The following is a 23,313-nucleotide window of genomic DNA, read 5'->3' on the forward strand; positions in this document are numbered from 1 at the left end:
GAGGCGGCTGGCACCAGAGATGAGAAGTCTCTGAGTAAGCAATTGGTACTTGCACGGAAAAGTTATTGGCATGCTTGTACCCCAACCCATAATAGTTAAGGAATATTTTAAAAGACCATTGAAGGGAATTCCCTGGTGGTCCCTGGAATTCCACTATTTCACTGCAGAGGTTGAGAGTTTGATCCCTGGTAAGGGAGCTGAGATCCTGAAATCTGCACTGCTTGGCCAATTTTTTAAAAAATTACTGTTGAAAAGCTATGTAGGAATGAGAATTATGGAAGAGTAGGATTATGCTCAGAGACTATTGTTCCAGTCACCTGAGGCTGATTAAAAACCACCCAAGGGGACTTCGCTGCAGGCACAATGAATGAGTTTGCCTGCCAATGCAGGGGAGATGGCAGGTTCAATCCCTGGTCTGGGAAGATCCCACATGCTAAGCCCGTGTGCTACAACTACTGAGCCTGTGCTCCAGAGCACAGGAGCCATAACCACTGAGTCCACGTACCTAGAGCCCGTTCTCCGCAACAGGAGAAGTCATTAAAGTGAGAAGCCTGCACATTGCAACTAGAGAAAGCCCATGTGCAGGAATGAAGACCCAGTGCAACCAGAAAGAAATAAAAAAATAAAGAACCCCCTCCCCAAACTTAGAGCCTTAAAACATCCCTATTTTGCTCACAAATCTGCAAGCTGAGCAGAGTCCTGCAGGGATGTCTGGTCCCTGCTCTCTCAGGGTCAGCTGGGGTCACTCAAAGCCTAGAGCTAGAACAACCGTCTGAAGGCTCACCCAATTTGGAGTTCCGGAGGACAGAACAGCTGGGGCTCCTCACACACGTCAGGAGCTATGTGATCTTTGCATGTGGACCTTTCACGGCAGCCACGGGAAAGCCAGACATCCTACCTGTCCCTGTCCCTTCCCAGGGGACACAGCTCAAGAAAGCTGGTAGAAGCTGCACCAACGGTCATGACTCACCTCCAGAAGCCAGGCTGCATCACTTCGGCCCTGTTCTCTCGGTCCAGCAGGTACAAAGTTCTTCCCAGCCTGAAGAAGAGAGATCACATCCACTCCTGGGCATATATCTGGGCAAAATGATGTTGAAAAAGATACCACATACCCTTACTTTCATAGAAGCACTATTTGCAAGAGCCAAGACATGGAACAACCTAAATGTCCATTGACAGATGATTGGATAAAGAAGATGTGGTACATAGATACAGTGGAATACGACTCAGCCATGAAAAAGAATGAAACAATGCCATTTGCGGCGACACGAATGAACCTAGAGATGATCACACTAAGCAAGTCAGACACAGAAAGAAACACCATGTGATATCACTTATATGTGCAGTCTAAAATGAGACTCACACACATAGAGAACAGATTTGCCAAGGGAAAGGAGGGGTGTGGGAGTTATGGAGTGGGACTTTGGAGTTAGCAGATGCAAACTGTTATACATAGGATGGATAAACAGCAAGGTCCTACTGTATAGCACAGGGAACCCTATTTAATATCCTGTGATAAGCCGTAATAGAAAAGAATATGGGAAAGAATGCATGCATAGGCATAACTAATCACTTTGCTGTACAGCCGAAAGTAACACAACATTGTAGGTCAACTATACTTCAACAAAATAATGACCTTTTTTTTAAAAGGAGGAGAGATTCCAAACTCCATCTCTGGATGGAGACACGTCAGCAGTCATGTTGCTGTAAAAAGACTTCAGGATGAGATGGATATCAGAGCAGCTCTCTGGGGAAAACACAACCTTCTACAACTGAAAACCACTGAATCACCAACCAGTGAAACACAGAGTTGAAAGGGACTTGGGAAAGGTCATCATGGGTCACTAACAGAACTCATTCTGTAAGACACAGCTCAAAGGGCCCTTCGCTTGGAATCCGTCTTTATGTATCTGTATGTGTATGTGTGTATGCGCGTGCTTTTGCTTCAGTCAAGGCAGAAGGCATAAACTGTAAACGTCAACCTAGAGAGCAGCTGGGATTGTCTAAAGCAATGGCTCTCCAAGGTCATCTGCGTCAGAATCATCTGATGAGCCAAGTCTGTTGAACTCCCCCCACCCACACACCCATTTCTGATTTCACAGGTCTGGGTTGGCCCTGGGAACTTGCATTTCTCAGGGGTCCCAGCCCGATTTGTTGCTGGTGGTCTTGAACCGCATTTTAAGAACCACTCGCCTAAAGGCTTTCAGAGCCGGGGTAGTGGCCATAGCCGCAGCCCCGGCAGAGACGCGGGAGCCAGAAGGGTGGAGAAGACGACCCTAGAGGTGGAAGCGGCCTGATCTAACACACACAGCGCACCTCCCTGCCGCCCGGGCTCGGCCAGAGGACACGCGGGCGCCGGTGCGGGGTGGCGCGAAGGCTCACGCCGCCCGAGTCCTCAGCCGCGGGGGCCGGGCGCCCCCTGCCGACGGCCCATGGGCTGTGCGAGCCGGGGCCACACGCCCGACCCTGGCAGGGGTGCTCTGGGCTCAGCCGGACCCGCCCCCCGCCGCCTCCACTAGGGAAGGGGCGGGGAGAGCGGGCCGCGGGCACGCAGGCCCCCGCCCCCGGTGGGCGGGGCCTCCTGGCCGTGATTGGACGGCGTCTCTAGTGCGCGGTGACGTTGTGCCTAGACAGGAAGTGTCCGAGAGGAGCGCGGGAGCTGCGAAGTGAACGCTCTGGTCTGTTTGGGAAGCGGCTCGCGCCGAGCGTTCCGCGGCCGGTTGCTCTTCTGGCTGCTTCCCGCGAGCATCCGGCCGTCGCTGCCCGCCGATTCAGAGGGCCTCGCAGCCTGCCCCGACCCTGGTGAGCGTCCGCGTGGGCCCACTGGAAGGGCTCTCGCCGCGTGTCTGTGTGTGTGTGTGTGTGTGTGTGTGCGCGCGTGCGTGCGTCTCGGGGTAGGCGGTGACCCTATGCCCGCGACGCCAGGAGGGGAGCGGGGAGGAATGTGCTTTCGGAATCCCTGAGGCTCCAAGAAAGCTGAGCGCTGAAGAATTGATGCTTTTAAAGTGTGTTGGAGAAGACTCTTGAGAGTCCCCTGAACTGCAAAGAGATCCAACCAGTCCATCCTAAAGAAAAGCAGTCCTGAGTGTTCACTGGAAGATGCTGGGAAAGATTGAAGGCGGGAGAAGAAGGGGAGACAGAGGATAAGATGGTTGGATGGCATCACCAACTCAATGGACATGAGTTTGGGTGAACTCCGGGAATTGGTGATGGACAGGGAGGCCTGGCATGCTGCAGTCCATGGGGTCTCAAAGAGTCGGACACGACTGAGCGACTGAACTGACTGAATTGACTGAGGCTCCAAGGATGCCACCTCGTCTCCATCACCCATCTTCCTAAGCCTCTGGGTCACTGACTGGCCAGGTCATTGTATCCCCAGCCTTGAGAGGTGCCACGATTAATATTAGAGCCTAAGCCAGCGCAGCCGCTGCAGAAAGGACCTCCTTCTGGAAGGCAAACACATGTGATTGGTGCTCCATTCAGCCAGCACGTGGAAACCCTTGTAAGGACTGACCGCTTTGAGAAATTGATCCCTGACCTAAGATTTGAAGGAATAGGCAACCCATTACAAAACCAAAGCCAGTGAACTCTCTGGCCACTGCCAAAGAGCGTCTACAACCCATGTAAACCTTTCTTTTTCCCAGGTACAATAGTTGCGTGTTCTTGCAAATAAATACAAACACACAGCATAGTATGGGTTCTTTTATTTACCAGGTTCCTGGTTTCAGAGAATATGGCAGAGGAAGCAGACCTCTTGGGACAGGACTCTGATGGGGACAGTGAGGAGGTGGTCCTGACCCCTGCAGAGCTCATTGACCGGCTGGAGCAGGTAAGCAGCCCACACGGAATCCCCCTGCTGCAAGCACAGCCTCTTAAGCTAGTCCAACGCTGCAAATGTCAGGATTCAAGAAATGAGGGGATGGAATTCAAGGCTTCTTAGAAGAGAAGAGACTGCGTCTTACCATCTCCACAGAAACAGGAAGTATAGGCACAGCCAGATAGAAACTTCATAATGTCGAGCACAGATTCCTCAGGTGGGTCCAGTAAAGGTTGGCTTTGGGGACAGTTACAAGAACGGTTCACAAAGCAAGGATCTACTTGGTATTTGTGGGGACTACAGAAGTGCTTGATAGAGACTTAAAAGTTCTAGAAAATGCTGAAACACCTTTAGGAGAAAACTGGTCTCATCCTTCCTTTTCCTCCAGTTTCTTTTGCCAACCATTCTGTACATTTCTACTGCTTGCCTCAGATCACTCCTGGGGTGTTTCTCCTTTTAGTCATAGTCACTGTGGTTTATTGAGTATTTCTTGTGTGTCAGGGTTCTTTATATTTCTGGTCTCATGAAGCCTTGGTAGTTGAAGGGTTCAGACTGTCTGTGTTTAAATCCCTCCATGCCCCTGGTCTGTTTTACAAATGTAGGCAGGTTGCATAGTTTGTCTCTGGCACGCCCTTGACTATAACCTGGAGGTAATGGTAGTGGCTACCTCATGGAGTTGTTGTGAGGATTGAATGACACAAGGTGTGTGACGTACTGAGTGTAGACTGAGGCATGTGAAGGGCTCACTGAATGTCACCTGTGAGCAGTAATGCTCTTCACAACCCCCTGAGGGAGGTACCGTGTTATCTCCGCTTTAGAGATGAGGAAGCTGAAGCTTCGCAATGAAAGGTGTAAAGGAACTTGCCAGGGTCACACAACAGCATCAGAGCCAGGATGTGAACCAGGTCTCTGATTCAGTCCACCTGCTGCCTTATTCCTCTCCCTGCAATTGCCCCTTTCAGAACTCTCTTGCGTCTGCTACTTTACGATTCTTCATTCTCATACTTTACGACTCTTCTTCAGTACCTGCCCTCCAGTATTCTTGCTTGGAAAATCCCATGGACAGAGGAGCCTGGCGGACTACAGTCCATTGGGTGGCAGAGAGTCAGACACGACTGAGCGGCTGACACTTTCCCTTTCATACCACGGTGGATGTGTAACGTGGTACTGTCACTTTAAAAAATAACATCATTTTCTGTTGAAGAAGGCACACATATCCCATGGCCCAGTTATTACTCTTCTCAGGTGCATGCCTAGAGTAAGGCATATACACATAAAGAGGGGGGAAAAGAGTAGGAAAACGGATAAAAGCTCCTGCCGCTGCCTGGATAGCTCTCAGGAGCATCATGTAGCAGAGCAAACGATGGTTGCTAAGGAAACTGTACAGCTCAGACCCCTGCCAGGCTGTTGTCCAGGGCGGAGCTGGCCAGCATGGTGGCCGCACAGGCCGAGGCTCCGCAAGGGCCTAGATGCTGCCCCCCCCACCCCCACCCCCTGGTCCTCGGGGACAGCGGGGCCTCAGACCGATGGCTTCTGAGTGTCCTCAGGGCTCCTCGGAAGGCAACCCAAGGACGGCGGATCTGACGGCCTCGGCAGGGGGTGAGCAGGAATTGCACCCGGGGCTCGAGGCTCTCCTGCAGTGATGCCCTGTGGACAGCCGCTGGGAGGGGTGGCCTCGGGGGTGGCCCGACCGGCCACTGGTGAGCACGGCTCCAGGAGCCCGTGTAGGATACTCCTGAATGCTTGTGGAAAAAGAGGATTTCAAACTTATTGCCTAAAACGCAGTTCCCCGTCTTCACGGTCATGGTCGTGTGAGTTTGCTAAGGCTGCCTAAGAAGTACCGCGGGCGGGGCGGCCCCAGCAGCGGAAGCGCGCCTTCCGCCTTCTGGAGGCTCCTCTGGCGAGAGATCGGGGCTGACACGCTCGGTCTCCCCTGCGCCCCGCTCCTGGCCTTGGGGGCGCCTGTCTCCGTGTCCTCGCGTGCTCTTTCCTCCCCGGAGATAATTTCACACAGAGAGTGAACGTCCACGAAGAAGAGAAGGCGACTACGGACTGACCGTCGAGTCGCTCGGAATCCGCCTGCGGCTCTTCTCCTGCAGGGACACCGGCCACGTTGGATTAGGGCGCCCCCTAACGACCTCATTGTAACCTGCGCAGTTTGTCCTTCCGCAGCTTAAGTCTTGCCGGATCCTTCTCCGGCTCCTGCCTGTCTGCCTTTACCTCCCAGAGTTTGCTCAGAGTCGTGTCCGTTGAGTCAGTAACGCCGTCTTAACCGAACCTCTTTACAGCGCTCATCTGCAAAGACCTTCTGAGGCGCTGGGAGTTAGGACTTTAACATATAAACTGAGCAGTGGAGGCGGGCACATTTCCTCCCAGTAACACTCACTGACCAACAGATTGTCGTTAAAATTTTTTCAAAGTAAGTCATTTCAAACAACTGGATTTTCAAGGTCTGAACTTAAACGCAAGATTCTCACTAAAAATTTTGACAAGATTTTATCTGGACATTTTGTACTAGTATAAACTTCCCCTAATGTTATGTATCTTTATTACCATGATTTCATACTGTACATGAGAAATCTCCCCAAATCTCCTGCCTTTTACCCAGTGTACCATGCAAACATTGTCTTTTCTTGGAGTGCCCTGTCATGGGAAGGTTGTTAAGCACCGTGTAGAGATACAAACAGATGTAGTGAAATGACAGAAAATTAAACCCTAAATTCAGGTTAATGATCACCTTTGAGGAGGGAGGGAGAGAGGCAAGGGGATTTATAAAAAGATGGTATTCTTTAGTAAAGTTATGTGCGCTCAGCTGTTCATCACTGTTTTTTATGTATTTCATAAATTTTTTTTTTACCTATTCAGTATATATTAAAGTCAGTTAAAAGAAAAACTCCTGCTGTAAGTCCTTACTGACAGTTTGATCTTTTCGCATTCATTATGCTACTTGAAAATACAGACCCTCTTTTTGGTTAGTTTTATATATCTGCAAACTATTCCAGAAGCCAAACACCTGAAAAAAAAAGAAAAAAGAAAAAATTTTGCTGTAGTAGCAACACCCAGTATTTAATAATGCTTCTGGATGGTGATAACTGGAGAAACGGAGGCTGGAGGGTGTCAAAATGAATAAATGGAGATTGCCTGGCCTGTAATTCTGAGCTATGCTAAAACTAAATTTTTTGTGATTGAAAGATAAATGCAGGCTCTTGAGTCCCCTGTGGATATTTCAGTTCCCTAAGCCTTGGTGATTTCTGGAATGTACGAAGCATCTGGGCCAGAGTCATAAATTAGGGATTTAACCTCTTCTTCCACAACTGCATAACAGATGAGTTTCCATTTTCGTCTGTGATCCTTTGTACTCTTATGCAATTAGCAAATAACATAATCTGTATTTTTCTTGTCAACGAGATAAGGATAACTGAATCCTTTTCCTCTCAGATATTGTAGTGATAATTGAAAAAGTATTTGTAAAGTGCACCAAGCTTCAGGAAGGAAGAGATGGGAGGTTTATAGAGCTTAACTTCATCTTTCAGAATGGAAGGGTGCTAGTGCCCCCTGGTGGGCAATATCGGGTATAGACCTGTGGACACCACATGAGATTATTCTCAGCTGTAGGTGTGCTAAGGACACAGCCTTCCCACTAAAGGAAATAAAGAAGCCATCATTAAACATAACTTGTCTTCAGAGCATTCCCAGTATTTCTAACCAGTCATTTTCTTTGCTGAGGTCGCTGTGATTTTAAGGGTATGTGGTGACTCACAGGGTTATTTTGCTCCATGGTGAGCAATGCTCTGTTTTGGCTTTGTCTCTTAGGCTTGGATGAATGAAAAGTTTGCCCCTGAGCTGCTGGAAAACAAGTCTGAAATCGTAGAATGTGTCATGGAGCAGCTGGAGCACATGGTAAGCGGTGCCTGCCTCAGGGTCCAAAGGAGAGACCCTTAGGAGGTGTTTGAGCGCAGTGAAAGTCTGACAGTGAATCTGTTTTGTTGGGCCCAGCCTAGTTTGGGGTTTTTTGTTTTTTAGTTTTTTTAATGTTAAATTTCTTATCTGTGTTTACAAAGCCTAGGAGCTCCTGGGAACATCTGGACGTCAGCTTCCCATGATACCCCAGGGATGTCAGCTTCTGAAAACCTGTTCTCAGCCTTCCTACGTTTGTGCATGAGAACAGCTGACAAGCACAGGGCAAGGGCTACCCCTCCCAGCCTGCCCTCCAGGCCGCCAGCCCGTTGGCACCCTCCTCGCTATGTTCCTTAGCAGCCTGGCCCTGTAGCCTCTAAGTGTGTTGTGTTTAACCACAAAGTCGAATCCGACTCTCTTGTGACCCCGTGGACTGTAGTCCACCAGGCTCCTCTGTCCATGGGAGTGGGTTGCCATTTCCTTCTCCAGGACATCTTCCCAACCCAAGGGTCAAACCCATGTCTCCTGCATTGGCAGGCAGATTCTTTACCACCACGACACCAGGGAATCCCTCTGAGTGTGTGGTCCTTGGCTTAGATGAGCCAGTTTGAGCCACTGCCAGCCTCAGGCTAGCTTTAAAACGTTGGTATTTTACAGTTTCTGAACTGGTGTTTTCACACTGCTTTTAAGACCCTTTAGACATTTCTTATCTGCTGTATTATCTAGTTTACACTTGGGTTGGAGTTCTTCTGGTTGGAGTTCTTCTGGGACCTTCTGACTGACCAAATTCAGATTCTATTGAAATGGTCTTTTTCTAAAAGTAAATGAGTAGTGCTTGTACTATGTCATGAGTTTGTGGTCACGTATTGTTTGTATAGTTAAGAGATGAGAAGAAGATGAGAGCTCTTACACAGGGAGTATTTTGTCCTCCTCTGACCTAAATGTAGCCTCCAAATCCTCAGTGTTGCCAATGATGACGGTCCTTGTGGCCCGCGGGCAGATTGAACAAAAAAAATGTTCTTAGTCTTTGACTCTTGTGTTTTGTTTTCTTTTTTTCAAACTTCTTTTTCTCTCTGAACAGGAAGAAAATCTCAAGAGGGCCAAGAAGGGGGACCTGAAGGTTAGCATCCATCAGATGGAGATGGAGCGGATCCGCTTCGTCCTGAGCAGCTACCTGCGCTGTCGGCTCATGAAGGTCAGGGAGCCTGTCGTGGGGGCTGAGGGTCCTGGGTAGGGGCTGGGAGGGTCCCAGGCCTGGAAGCACTGCCCAGACCCCACTTCAGGGGAGCCAGAGTCAAGACGGCGACAGATTGTCCTGGAGGAGCGGATGCAAGGCTTGGGTGGCAGTAGGCCTCCTCCTCCGGGGACACTTTCAGTCTGTCTGCTGCGAGAATGGCGCCCCCTGGAGTGACCGCGGGGCAGTGCTGAGGGTGACGGTGTTGGCAGCGGCTGAACAAAGACTACTGGCCAGAGGGGACCTAGTTCTGAGAATTGTTTTACGTGCCGTTCAGGCAGTGTCGTGTGGACGGTGATAATCACATTCAGCTGTATCTGACTTACCAAAACGGAACTGCAAAACATGCTTACTCAGTGTTTTGTATGATGTCTGTTTTAACCCTGGGAGGTTCTTACCTCCTTGAAGATTCTTCTCATTTGGTTCCACTTGCCCTCTTAGTTACGCAAAGCAAATACGGCTGATTCTTGACCAGCACAGGTGTGAACCGCACCAGTCCACCAATACACGGATCTTTTTTAGTAAATATGTGCTATAACGTGGTCCACAGTTGACGTGTCTGCGGGTGCAGAGCCTTGGATACGGAGCACCGACTGTAAAGTTACTCAAGGAGGTGGGGTCGAAGGTGTGGTTCCCCCAACCCCCCTGTTGTTCAGGGATCACCACGATCCCTGATGTACCATCTTCCACGTGCGGTCACTTCCGATTCTGAGGACTGCTCACAAAGGCTCATCGGAGTCCTCTCAGTTAAACATTTCAGCCATTTATTTCCCTTAACTCTCCTGGTCTCTTCCCTAAAACATTTGTCAGTATCCTCCTTAAATTATCCCACCTGTAACAGAACATGGACTTCCTCTTGGCATTTGGTCGCCTGTGTGAAAAGCAGGATGGTCACTTCCCTTCTCCTGGACATGAGACTGGGAGTAATGCCACCCAGGGTCACATGGCGCCTCTGGTGGCGACAGCCTGGGTTCATTCTGCACTCACCGTGAGTGCCAGCCTCTTATGTAATTTTTCAGCTGTCGTGATTATTGCCCCTTCCTGTCACTGTCCTATGTTTGCGTGGCTTGATTATTGACCCACCGTGTGGGGCTCAAAACTTGTCCCTCTTAAGCTTCTCCTCATTAAGTTGGGCAGTTCGCTGGTCTCTGGATCTCGATCTTGTCACCTAGTTTATTCATTACCTCAGCAAGTGTGATGAGTGTGTCATCAGAGGTCTTACCTGGCTTGTTAATAGGACTGGGCCAGAGTTAGCCTGTCCCCTGGGCCTTCCCCGAGGGTCAGCATCCGTCACTAAACTGCTGTTCAGTCGTTTACGAGTCTCTAGTCTGTACTGTTACCAGTCTCCCCGCCCCTGCTCCAGCCTTTCCACAGAGGCATCAGAGACAATGCCGGATGTTTGGAACAGGCTGAGACACACAGCCTGCTTCTCCCCACCTTCAGCTGCCAGGCCGCTCGGTTTTCTGTGTGTGTGGTTGGGTGAATCCTCTTCACGGTCACCAGTCACTTTCCTTTGAGTTTACAAACCATCTTTTCCAGTATGTATTCAAATACGACAACTCGTACGACGTGAAGGACCCTGAAGGAGGGGGATCTGTGTTGACGATCCCCCTCCTCCTTTGTATATTTGAAAATCAGGAAACACGCCTGCCTCTTATCTTTCCCATCCCTTCTGAGCTCGGGGACTCTGAGATTCTGAAATGGCAAGCGTTCTAGTGCAGCAGCAGTGGCGGTCAGCGTGAAGACGGGAGACGCGCTCAGGCCCCGTACACGTGGGAATTTAACTCCTCCTGCAAGGCCGTGGTCCTGAGCCGGAAGACCTCATCCCTTTGAGGATAAACGCTGCCTCCTCTCGGCCTTCAGCTCCTCCTCACTTTTGCTCGCAAGGCGTTTCCCTGGCCGAGGTGATCTTGACAGCCTTGACTCCGAACAAGAGGCTGCCCTTCCTGGTTCCTGACCACGCACCTCTCTAGCTTTTGGCTTTGTTGTTGTCCTGTTTCCTGGTAGTCCTTAGCGTTTTTCCAAGCCTCACCCGTTTGTGGACTTTCTCCTTGCCAGTTATATTCTTTGATTCAAGTGTCACTCCTCTGCAGCTCGTTTGTTCTGTGTCTGTCTGTCTCGCCCCTGTGTCTGCTTCATCTCGCAGACGGACACCTGTACAGCTACACAGAAATGCTGGCTGACAGCCCCATCCTGCCTCTTAAACTCCATTTCCACTTGTCTCTCCAGAGTTTCCTTCATGAAACCCTTTCACCCTTTTTAAACTGTCTTCCTTTTTCCAGCCCTGGTCTTCCCTCCGAATTCTCTGAAACCTGCCTTCTTGAAGTGTGGCAGGTAGGTCTTATGATTAGCAAGAGGCTCAACCATGAAGACCCACCTTTTTTTTTTTCTGCTCTTTTTTTGGCCGCACGTGGTATACCGGATCCTAGTTCCCCGACCAGGGATCGAACCTGCACCCCTTGCAGTGGAAGCAGGAGTCTTAACCGGTGGACCACCAGGGAAGCCCCCAGTCTTGCCTTTTTGGTGACTTATTTTTGACTCTGCTGGTTCTTCACCGCTGTGCAGGCCGTTCTCTAGTTGTGGCGACTGGGGGCTGCTCTCCACTTGCAGTTCGAGGGCCCCTCATTGCAGTGGCTTCTCTTGTCGCAGAGCAAGGGCTCTAAGACTTGAGAGCTTCAGTAGCCCGTGGGCTCAGTAGTTGTGGCTCCCAGGCTCTAGCACCACAAGCTCAACAGTTGTGGCACCCGGGCTTAGCTGCCCTGCAGCATGTGGGATCTTCCTGGACCAGGGATCGAACCTGTGTCTCCTGCATTTTGGCAGGCAGATTCTTTACCACTGAACCACCAGAGAAGCCCAAGACTCATCATTTTTAAAGTCACTTTCTAGATTAACCTCCGCCTGTTTCAGGAGACTTGTCTGTGTGCCTCTGGAATCAGACAAGACCTTTGATGACCCACTTTATCAAGCTGACTGATAGCATGCAGCGTTGACAGGTGTTTCCTGTCCCTGCAGATAGAGAAGTTTTTCCCTCACATCCTTGAAAAGGAGAAGACCCGCCGAGAGGAGGAGCCTTCCATCCTTTCTCCGGAGGAGTTTGTCTTTGCCAAAGAGTGAGCAGGCGTGGACCCGCCTTTGTCCCCCCCGGGCTTGGGAGTGTGGGTTGTGTGGTTGTGTCCCTGAGGCCGGTGGCAGGGCCCCTGTTGTGGGTCTGATGGCCCCGGCGGCTCCGCCAACGGCGTTGGGTCTGTGTGTTTCAGGTTCCTGGCTAACACAGAGACCTATCTGAAGGACACGGCCTTAAAGCACATGCCTCCCAATCTACAGAAGGTGGATCTCATGAGGACAGGTGAGCAGAACGTTCGCTTCTCTCTCTTCCCTCGAATGAAGGAAAATAAATGTGTAGACAGATGAGCAGAAAAGAGACAGAGGGGAAGGGTTCTGGGTTAAAAACCAAGAATCGTTAAAAGCAGGTACCAGGGTAGCTGTTTGCGGCCATTCGAGCATCACTTTTGTGTTCTTCTGGTTCAGAGGAAATTCTCCAAATATAGACTCAGCCTCGTGGCATATTCAGTTACCTCCTGAGCGTCCACGCTGTGCTCGGCTCTTTTGGGCATGGAAGCGGCCAAGGTCTCTGTCTTCTGGGCGGGGGTGGGGTGGGTGGGAGGGGCAGCAACCCCTTCACAGATTCCAGCTGTGCAGGGCCTGTCTCCCCGCTCTGGGGGTGAGGGGGGGATGTTAGCCAGGAGGCTACGAGGCCTCTGGGGGTCCCTCAGGGCTCCTGATCTTTATTTGTGAGCAATTTCCAGGCTGTGGAAAGGGGAACAGGACTGAGGTGGAAAGAGGGGAGGCACAGCCATCACCTCTTCACTCAGTCCCCCCAAGAGTCTGCTGAGCCGAGGGGCAGGGGCCCTGGCGGTAACTCCTGAGGTCGGCTCAGCCAGCGGGGCCCCTGGCACAGATAAGAAGAGGCACAGACATCCGAGTGTGTGTGTGGTAGGGGGGCAGGCAGCCACCTGCCGGCCAAGGGGAGAGGCCTGGGGGGCCCCGCGCTGTCAGCACGCCTTGACCATCGACTCTGGTGTGGCACAGTCCACACCTCATCTTTGCCGGCTCCCTGTCTTCACGCAGGACCTCCCATGGGGCCTGGAGTCCAGGCTCACAAACTGAGGCTAGGATAGCCCACCCTTGAACGTTCCCCCCCAACTACGTCTCTCCCCAACCCAGTCTGGGGGCCACGCTGTGAGCCCTGTTCCAGGTGGCTGGTGACTTAGCTCTGGCCTCCATACTCAGTACTGCCATCAGGGTGCCTGAACAGCAGGCTTGTTTTCTCACGCAGATCCAGAGGCCAGAGTCGATGGTCAAGGCGTGCTGACAGCGCCGGGCCCCCCAGGCCTCTCCCCTTGGCCGGCAGGTGGCTGCCTGCCCCCCTACCACACACACACTCGGATGTCTGTGCCTCTTCTTATCGGGACACCAGTCAGGTTGGATTAGGGCCCCACCTTAACAGTTTCATTTTTAGCCCTTTAAAGGCCGGGTCTCCAAATCTATTCTGTCCTGAAGTTCTGGGGCTCAGGGCTTCAACATGTAAATTCGGGGGGACACAATTACAGGAGCAAGCCCAGCCCAGGCAGGGTTTGTGGAACTCTGAACTGGTCGTTTTGGAAAACCTGCCTGAGGGACACAGAAGGCCCAGTCCCTGTCCAGTTCGCCTCTTTGTCTGTACGTTTGAGCGGAGTGGGGGCCACGAACCTCATCCCTGCCCAGTGCTATCTGTCGTATCCATTGGATTCAAGCAGCTGGGAACCGCCGATGGGCCTGCATCGATTCCTGAGCTGGCCCAGGACGTTGCCCAGGAGCTCCTTCTACTTGATTCTGGTCAGCACCTTCTGACACTCAAGCGTTGCTTGCCTTGGGTCCCTTCCAAAGACCAGAGCGAGGCTCCTAGGACTGGAGCTGTGCAGGGGCCAGCCTGCCCTGGGGAGATCAGAGCCTGGCTCACTTAGCCCAGATGCCCCGAGTTCCTTCAGGCCCCTGAAGCATGGAAACCCTGCTGGCAGGGTCGGGGAAGGTTGTCGTAACCTAACATCCTTTGAGGGTTTCCTCGAATCAGCACCTGCCCAGTGGGCCCAGCTGACTCTGCTGAAGTTGGAGTCTCTGGAGGTCCAGAAACCAGGAGCAACCCAGGGAACCCGCGCCTGACTTTTGCAGCCAGTTATTCTCAGCCCCCTCAGTGGATGGGGAACCACAGGCAGCCGCACACCTGAGCTGGGCCCTGAACGCTGAGTGGTCCAGCAGGTTCTCTGGCCCCCACTGCGTGGTAGGGCCTCCGCTGGCAGTGCAGGGCTGGAGGAGCAGCCGGCTCTGGGCTCTTCCTGACAAGGTGTGGCTGATGGAGGAGGAAGGGCAGCTTAACCTGTGATCAACGGAGGGACATGGAGGGGAGCTTCCAGCGGTGGCCTGGGTTCCTCAGCCTGACGTCCAAGGCTATCACCGTGTGACCCCATCTCCCTGACATCCTGGCCTCCCGCCCTCTCCACAGATCTACTTTCTGGCTCCGTTCACATGCTGTGTCCTCCTGAGACTCTTGAGCGTGTTTCTCTCCAGTGGTCCTTGCTCCTTCCTCCCAGGCTTCCACTCATCTCAAGACCTCTCCACTTGTCCAGCGAGCGGGTGCTGAGTGAGACTTTGTGGGAAGTAGGCTGATTCTAGAAGGAGCCCAGATCTCTCCTCAAATCCCTGCAACAACCGCCCCCCTACCATGCTTTCTATCAAGGGTCCCTTCATGATTGAGGCAGTTAATCTCAGCAGCTCTTCCCTCTTGCTCTTATTAGCTGAGCATTTGCTGATGACATTACCATTCTTCTGGCAGTTCCCAAACCAGACCTAGACGCATACGTGTTTCTAAGAGTGAAAGAGCGACAAGAAAACATCCTGGTGGAACCGGAATCAGACGAGCAGAGGTGAGTGACGCCTGTGCTGCGGACAGTGGGAAACAGTCCCACCAGGGCTGCCGCCGAGCTGCATGGGTACAGAGTTCCCTTCCTTTTCCAGGGACTACGTGATCGACCTGGAGGAGGGCTCACAGCACTTGATCCGATACAGAACCGTCGCACCCCTGGTTGCTTCTGGGGCCATACAGCTAATTTAAAACCAGAAATAACTACCCGAGAAATGAGGCCATGGGACCTTAGAAGACACATTTTTGGAAACCCTGCATGCCACCCCGTGCCAAGGACAGCAGCAATCTCGACGGTGCCGTGGGTCCCTGGGCCATGGAGATCTGCTCAGAGCATCCCCCTTACTTGTCCTCAGCTCTGCCACTCCAGCCAGAATCAGCAGATGATGCTGCCGCTGTGCTGATCTTGCTGCCGGAGTCACTGAAACCCCCTTGATGATGATGTTTGAACTGAGGAAAGTGAGGCCGGGGCAGTTCACAGAAAGCCATCACTGTCTGTGATGAGGGGACCCATGAGCCTGACCCAACAGCGCCAGGAGCATGCGCTCAGCCCTCCTGGCAGGAAGAGTGTAAATAGCTTCAACCGCCTGGCCGCCCTTTGTGGAAGTCACTGACTCGTGTAAACTCACCTTCTGGAACCTCTCCTCTTGGACTTAGAGCTAACCTGTGTCACGCTTAGCTGAGCCTCACAACCCAACCAATAAACTATTATTAGATCTGGGTTTTGTGGCAGAAGGAGCCGTAGGCAGTTCCCAGCGTGTGGCCTGATGAGGTGCATCCGAACCGCAGCCTCGGCAGGCCAGCCTGCGGGTCATCTGCCAGCTTGGACTTGGTCAGAGCAGCAGCAGTGCTCCTGTGACCAGCGTTCACTTTCTCCAGGGAAATGGACGGAATGAAACTCAGCGAATGGGCAGTGTCACCTAGAGAGGGATGTACAGACAGCAGATGAATTGTCTTCCCTTGAAATGTGATGCAGAGGAACTGGGTTCCAGCCTTTCTTGCTCCCCAAGAAGGGAGGTTTCCGTCTGCACAGTGTAGCCTGGTAGAGTAACCAGTGCGATGCTGCTGCCATCTCCAAGAGAAGACGTTCAGTGAAAGCAAGGGAGAGTGTTTTTTATTCATTAGTAAAAGCATTTTATATCTCATGCAGTACCTTATTTTCTCCAAAGCATTCTCACCCTTCTCAGCCATTCACTGAACAAATGTTCGGTGAGCAGAGTGTGCTGGGTACAGTCCAGTGCACTGGGGTTCCACCCAGAACGAGAGGGTCACTGACTGCTCAGGTGGGAACAGCGCCTCGTGGAGAATCAGAATAGCGGCTCACCAGCATGCTTAGATGGGGTGCTCTGAGGGGCTGTCACTAATTTCAGCTAGTCTCACTCAGTTAGGCTGAGGTTTGAATAACAAGAAGAGGCCAGAGACAGAGCTCAGAGGGAAGGGCTTTCTAGGCAAAGAAAAGGCAGCTTGTGCAAAGACCCTGTGGCAGAAATGAATTCTGCCACAGTCAGTGAGGCTGGAAGGCAGTGGCACAGTGGAAAGGCTGCACGTGAGGTCTGAGAGGTGGTCTGGGCCCAGATCACTTCCCACTTTGTGAGCAAGGACCCCCTGTCCTCCAGCAGCCTAAGAAGCAGGCAGGGCTGCTGTTGCGGCGCTGTGCTGGGCTTAGTCGCTCAGTCATGTCTGACTCTCTGCAACCCCGTGGACTGTGGCCCACCAGGCTCCTCTGTCCGTAGGGGTTCTCCAGGCAAGAATACTAGAGTGGGTTGCCATGCCCTGCTCCAGCGGCTCTTCCCAATCCAAGGCTCGAACCATGCCTCCCGCATTGCAGGCAGATTCTTTACTGTCTGAGCCTCCAGGGAATAGACGGAAAAGAGGGTGAGCATCTGGCAGCGAGTCTGCACCCAGGTCTCCTTCCTCGGGGTCACCTGCCTGCTCCTGTCCCACCACTTCCGCTGCTCTGGAGAGGAGAGGACGTAGCTGTGTCGTGTCGCCCACTCCTTCCCACAGTGCCAGGCACACGGGAGGGGTACAGCTTGTGTTGCTTCACTTCCTAGGTCACCTCTTCAAAGGCAGCCTGGTTTAGATAAGTCATTTCAAAATAAAGGGGAAGTTGAATTTCAAAACCAAGTGTAGGGAATCAGTGTGATTTAGTGTGACATTTGTCTCTAAGGTTTTCAACATGTGGGGAGCATTTTGCTTTATAGGTAAAAGCTCGTCACCGGAAGCATGACGGGACACCGATTCAGGTAACGGCGTCACACTCTATTACAAGCTTGTCACCAGCGAGGTCCCTGAGAAGTGCTTACAGGTCCCTGTCTGAGTTTTCCAGCTGCAGCAAAAGCATGTATCAGCTGTGACCTTGCAGCAAGACCCTGGTTCACTCTGTCCAGCATAGGCTTCCACGCCACCCTGCACACCCCTGCTGCCTCTGCGAGGGACACAAGTGGACCATGAAGCTCTTGGGGGACTGTTGAACAAGCGCGTTATTCACCAGTACTTCAGAAAGATCTCCTATGGTATCACCTATATGTGAGATCTAAAGATAAAAAGAACTTATTTCCAAAACAGAAATAGACCCACAGGCATAGAAAACACAGGCTACCAAAGGGGGAAGGAGGGTGGGGGAAGTGATAAATTAGGAGGTTGGTATTAACATATGCTTATTACTGTATATAAAATAGATAGCCACCAAGGACTGACTGTACAGCACAGGGAACTATACTCAATATTTTGTAATAGCCTATTAGGGAAGAGAATCTAAAGAATGTATACATATATAAATACACACACACATATATATATAACTGAATTGCAGTGCTTGTACACCTGAAACTAACACAGTATTGTAAGTCAACTATTTCAATTAAAAAATACTTCACGTGGTATTGGAGAAGACTCTTGAGAGTCCCTTGCACTGCAAGGAGATCCAACCAGTCCATTCTGAAGGAGATCAACCCTGGGATTTCTTTGGAAGGAATGATGCTGAAGCTGAAATTCCAGTACTTTGGCCACCTCATGCGAAGAGTTGACTCACTGGAAAAGACTCTGATGCTGGGAGGGATTGGGGGCAGCAGAAGAAGGGGACAACAGGATGAGATGGCTGGATGGCATCACTGACTCGATGGACATGAATCTGAGTGAACTCCAGGAGTTGGTGATGGACAGGGAGGCTTGGCGTGCTGCAGTTCATGGGGTCGCAAAGAGTCAGACACGACTGAGTGGATGAACTGAACTGAGTGATTCAATGGAGAAGGCACTGGCGACCCACTCCAGTACCCTTGCCTGGAAAATCCCATAGATGGAGGAGCCTGGTGGGCTGCAGTTTATGGGGTCACTAAGAGTCGGACACGACTGAGCGACTTCACTTTCACTTTTCACTTTCATGCATTGGAAAAGGAAATGGCAACCCACTCCAGTGTTCTTGCCTGGAGAGTCCCAGGGATGGGGGAGCCTGGTGGCTGCCGTCTCTGGGGTCCACAGAGTCGGACATGACTGAAGCGACTTAGCAGCAGCAGCAGCAGTGATTCAACATCTCCTATGCGCTTATTGGCTCTTCCTGTGTCTCCTTTGGAGAAATGTCAAGTGCTTTGTGGCTTTTTTAAATTGGGTTGTTTTCATTGATATTGAGTTTTAGGAGTTCAGTTTATGTTCTGGATATTAATCCCTTATCAGATATATGATTTACCAATGCTTTCTCTCATTCTGTGGGTTGCCCTTTTACTCTGTGGATAGTATCTTTTATGCACAATCGTTTAAATTTTGTTCTCCTTTTTCAAGATTCTTTGGTTATGTGGGCTCTTTGAGATTCCATATGAATCTTAAAAGGGGAGATTTTAGGATGGGTTTTTTTCTCTTTCTATAAAAAAAGATTTTTATAGAGATTTCTTTGAATCTGTAGATCTCGGGTAGTATTAACATTTTAGCAGTATTATCTCTTCTGGCCCATGAACATGCAGTGTGTTTCCATTGATTTATGTCTTCTTTCTTTCAGCAGTCTCTTGCTGTTTTCATTGTACAAGTCTTTTACTGTCTCAGTTAACTCCTAGATATTTTAGTCTTTTTGATGCTATTGTAAATGGAACTGTTTTTGTAATTTCCTTTTCAGATTGTTCATGTATAGAAATGCAATTGGATTTTGTGTGTTGGCTTTCTGTCTTGCTACTTTGCCGAATTCATGTTTTAGTTCTAACAACTTTTTTGTGGAGTCTCTAGGGTTTTCTATATATGAGGTCATATCATCTGCAAACATAATTTTACTTGGTGGTAGCGGTGGTGGTTTAGTCGCTAAGTCATGTCCAACTCTTACAACTCCATGAACTGTAGCCTGCTAGGCTCCCCTGTCCATGGGGTTTCCCAGGCAAGAATACTGGGGTGGGTTGCCATGCCCTTCTCCAGGGGATCTTCCCGACCCAGGGATTGAACCTGGGTCTGCTGCATTGCAGGCAGATTCTTTACTGACTGAGCCCCCAGGGAAGCCTAATTTTACTTCGTCCTTTCCAGTTTGGATCCCCTTTATTTTCCTTGCCTAAAGGCTCTGCCTAGAATTTCCAGTACTATGTTGGAGAAGTGAAGCCAGGCATTGTGATCTTAGGTGAAAAGCTTTCAGTCTTTCACTGTTGAATGTAGTGTTTGGTGTGAGTTTTTACATATGGCTTTTATTACATGGGGCTAGTTTCCTTCTCTTTTCATTTTGTTGAGTGGTTTTACTATGAAAGAGTGTTGATTTCTGCCAAATGCTTTTTCTGCATCAACTGATAAGTTGTTTTTTTCCTTCACTTGCTATTATAATAATTGTAAAGTTATTACATTGATAGTTTTCATATGTTGAGCCATCCTTGCATTCTAAGAATAAATTTCACTTAATTGTGTTTAATCCTTTTAATATGCTGTTGAGTTCAGCTTGCTAGTATTTTTTTGAGAATTTTTGCATCGATGTTCATAAGGAATATTGGTCTGTTGTTTCCTTTTTTGTTTTATTATTAAAGTATAGTTCATTTACCATGTGTGTTAATTTCTGCTGTACAGCAGTGTGACTCAGTTGTGCTCATATATACATTCTTTTTTATATTCTTTTCCATTATGGTTTATCCCAGGATATTGAGTATAGATCTCTGTGCTCTAGTTTTCTTGTAGTGTCTTTGTCTGGCTTTGGCATAGGGTTATGCTGGCCTCATAGAATGAGTTAAGAAGTGTTCTCTTCAGTTTTTTGGAAAAGTTTGAGAAGGATTGGCATTAGTTCTTTATCTGTTTGGTAGAATTCACAGTGAAACCATCAAGTCCGTGGCTTTATTTGGTTGGGAGATGCTTGATTCAATCCCCGCAGTCGGTATAAAATCTATTCGTATTTTCTGCTTCTTTGTGATTTAGTCTTGTGGTTTGTGTGTTTCTAGGAATTTGTTCCTTTCATCTAGATCATCAAATTTCAGGCACACAGTTCTTCATAGAACTCTTAAAATTCTTTTTATTTCTGTAGAATCTGTAGTCATGTGCCCACTTTCATTTCTGATTTTAGTAATTTGATTCCTCGCTCTTTTTTTTCTTAGTCCATCAAGGTGCAGGTTTGTCAATTTTTTTCTTTCTGAAGAACTGATTTTTGGGTTCATTGATTTTTCTCTGTCGTTTTTCTATTCTCTATTTCGTTTTTCTCTGCTCTAGACCTAATCATTTCCTTTTTTCTGCTGACTTTGGGTTTAGTTTGTTCTCTTTTTTCTAGTTCCTTAAGTTATAAAGTTGAATCCGTCTGCAATTTGGGAGACTTGGGTTCAATCCCTGGGCTGGGAAGATCCCCTGGAGGAAGACAGGGCAAGCCACTCCAGTATTCTTGCCTGGAGAATCCTCATGGACAGAGAAGCCTGTCCCAGCTACAGTCCATGGGGTTGCAAATAGTTGGACCCAACTGAGTGACTAAGCACAGCACAGCACATTGGTGTCTTTACTACTGAGCTTGCTACTTAGCATGCATGCACCATCCTAACGACATACCATCAAAATGCATAAAGCAAAAACTGACAGAGTTGAAGAGAGAAATAGACAAAAAATAGTTAAAGACACGAGTGTGCACGTGTGCTAAGTTGTTTCAGTCGTGTCTGACCCTGCAACCCTATGGACTGTAGCCTGCCAGGCTCCTCTGTCCGTGGAATTCTCCAGGCATGAGTACTGGAAGTGAAGTAAAAGTTGCTCAGTCGTGTTGACTCTTTGCAACCCCATGGACTATACACTCCATGGAATTCTCCAGGCCAGAATACTGGAGTGGGTAGCTGCTCCCTTCTCCAGGGCATCTTCCCAGCCCAGGGATCAAACCTATGTCTCTTATGTCTCCTGCATTGGCAGGCGGGTTCTTTACCCCTCGTGCCAAGTGGGAAGCCCTCCATTAGGGCTTTATAATTGCTATATCTTACTGCTTATAATTGTTGTATCTTATTGCTTATAATTATATCTTATTGCTTATAATTGTTATACCTTCTTTTACTAATATATAGTGTCCTTTGTTTTGTAAACCTTTTTGATTTAAAGTCTGTTTTGTCTGATGTTGGTATAGTCACCCCTGATCTCTTTTGGTTACTATTTATGTGGAATGTCTTTTTCCATCTTTCCCTTTTCACCCTCTTGTGTTTTGCATCTCAAATGAGTCTTTTGTAGACAGCATATAGTTGGACCATGTGTTTTTATCCATTCTGCTAATCTCTGTCTTTTGACTAGAATGTTTAATTCATTTACATTTAAGTTAATTACAGATAAGAAGGGACAGACTTTGGTCATTGTGTTCTTTGTTTTCTATATGCCCTAGAGCCATTTTCCCCCTCATTTCCTACATTCCTGTCTTCTTTTCTTTTTTTGTTGATTTTTTGTTGTGAAGTGTTTAAATTCCTTTTTCATTTTCTTTTGTGTGTACTCTAGCCATTTTCTTTGTGGTTAGCATGAGGATAACATGATAAAGTTTTAACACTTTCATTTGAATTTATATCAGTTTAACTTCAATAAGTCTTTTATAAAACTGCTCCTCGGAACTTCCCTGGTGGTCCAGTGGTTAGGACTGTGTTTCCAATGCTGGGGGCCCTGGTTCCATGCCTGGTTGGGGAACGAAGATCCCCACAACCTGCAGCAAAGCCGTAACAAAAAAAAAAAAAAATCAAAACCACTGCTTTCTTACAATTCTGCCACCACCCCTTTCAGTGGTTGATATCATAAAATTGCATCTTTACGCACTGTATGCCCAAAAACATAAATTAAAAATTCATTTAAATGTGTTAGTCTAGATTTAGAGTTACAAACTAAAGGTACAGTAGTATTAGTTTTGCACTTGTAATTGATGTGATATTTTTTCCCTTAAAAATGTATAGTCTCTTAAATCACGTAGAAAACAAAAAGTGCAGTAACAAACCATTGTTACAATGATACTAGCTCTTATCATTGCCTGTGTGTTTGCCTTTGTTGAGATCTATATGTCTTCATGGGACTTTAAATTACTGTCTGGTGTCCTTTCATTTCACCCCAGAGAACCCCCTTGAGCATTTCTGCTGTTGCAATTGCTGTCTGGGTGGTGGAGAGACAGCTTCCTGGCGCTTCCTGCTCTGCCATCACAGAATCCTCTGAGAACTGATTTTTTAATGTATCTAGTCAACTAGACCTGAGAGTACACTCATCTTGTCAGAAAAATAAAAAACTTCAGTTCCTTCAAAAACAAAATTGCTGTTCTTTAATTAATATTTAACAGACTTGACCTCAAATAACTTTGCCCTTAAAAAAAAAAAATCGAATCTCCCTTCCACAGCAGAAAAACAGCTACCAAGATTTTCAAAGTAATGCAGTATAGACATGAAGGCAATAATGATAGTAATATCCAGTGTTTATCACTTATTTACTGTGAGCCAGACTCTCATATGCTTTAAGTAGATAACCCCTTAAATCTTTACAACAACCTATGCAAGGAAAAACTTAGTTTTTTGCAGTGAACAAAAGAGATTACTGGATATCCTTTCAGTGGGATGGCTTGATCCTTGCAGGGTGCGTCCGTGTTTTTGAATCGGCTATTTTACAACTCTGTAGTGGTAGAAGTTAATTAATAGAAAACCGATAGTGATGTGAATATTTCCTAACAATTGCTATCAAGTGATTCCTATCCATGGCAATGCAATTGAATTTTGTTCTGTAGAGAATAAAGCCAAATCCTTATTTGAGCTGGTTTTAACATTCTCCGGGTTCTTTCATTAAATAGTAAGTTAAATAAAATCATTGGCATGTGTTCATTTTATATCTGTCTGAGAATCAACAGTTTCTACTATTAAATACATTTCTGTTTATTTTTAAAAAAAAAAAACAATTTCATTTAGTAAATACAAAGTGTGCTGACTGCTACCAAGGAAATAAACATGGCATGCGATAGGGGAGCCATGTGTTAGGAGATGATTC

The 23,313-nt window shown here is 48.6% G+C and overlaps 1 protein-coding gene across 2 annotated transcripts; it reads left to right on the forward strand.

The window, feature by feature from the left end:
• The first annotated feature begins 2,628 nt into the window (after positions 1-2,628).
• Positions 2,629-23,081, forward strand: GINS4 (GINS complex subunit 4). 2 transcript variants are annotated; one of them, XM_015104630.4, is made up of 8 exons: positions 2,629-2,802; positions 3,715-3,829; positions 7,631-7,717; positions 8,796-8,909; positions 11,961-12,058; positions 12,206-12,294; positions 14,818-14,908; positions 15,000-23,081. In XM_015104630.4, exons 2-8 carry the CDS (start codon positions 3,734-3,736, stop codon positions 15,094-15,096), a joined length of 672 nt encoding a protein of 223 aa, XP_014960116.1. In that variant the 5' UTR covers positions 2,629-2,802; positions 3,715-3,733; the 3' UTR covers positions 15,097-23,081. The 2 variants fall into 2 exon arrangements, with proteins under 2 accessions (XP_014960116.1, XP_060262909.1); XM_060406926.1 differs by having other exon boundaries at positions 2,629-2,799; positions 3,712-3,829.
• The last annotated feature ends 232 nt before the right edge of the window (positions 23,082-23,313 follow it).

Source organism: Ovis aries, chromosome 26 (assembly GCF_016772045.2).
Source record: "Ovis aries strain OAR_USU_Benz2616 breed Rambouillet chromosome 26, ARS-UI_Ramb_v3.0, whole genome shotgun sequence".
NCBI lineage: Eukaryota > Metazoa > Chordata > Mammalia > Artiodactyla > Bovidae > Ovis > Ovis aries.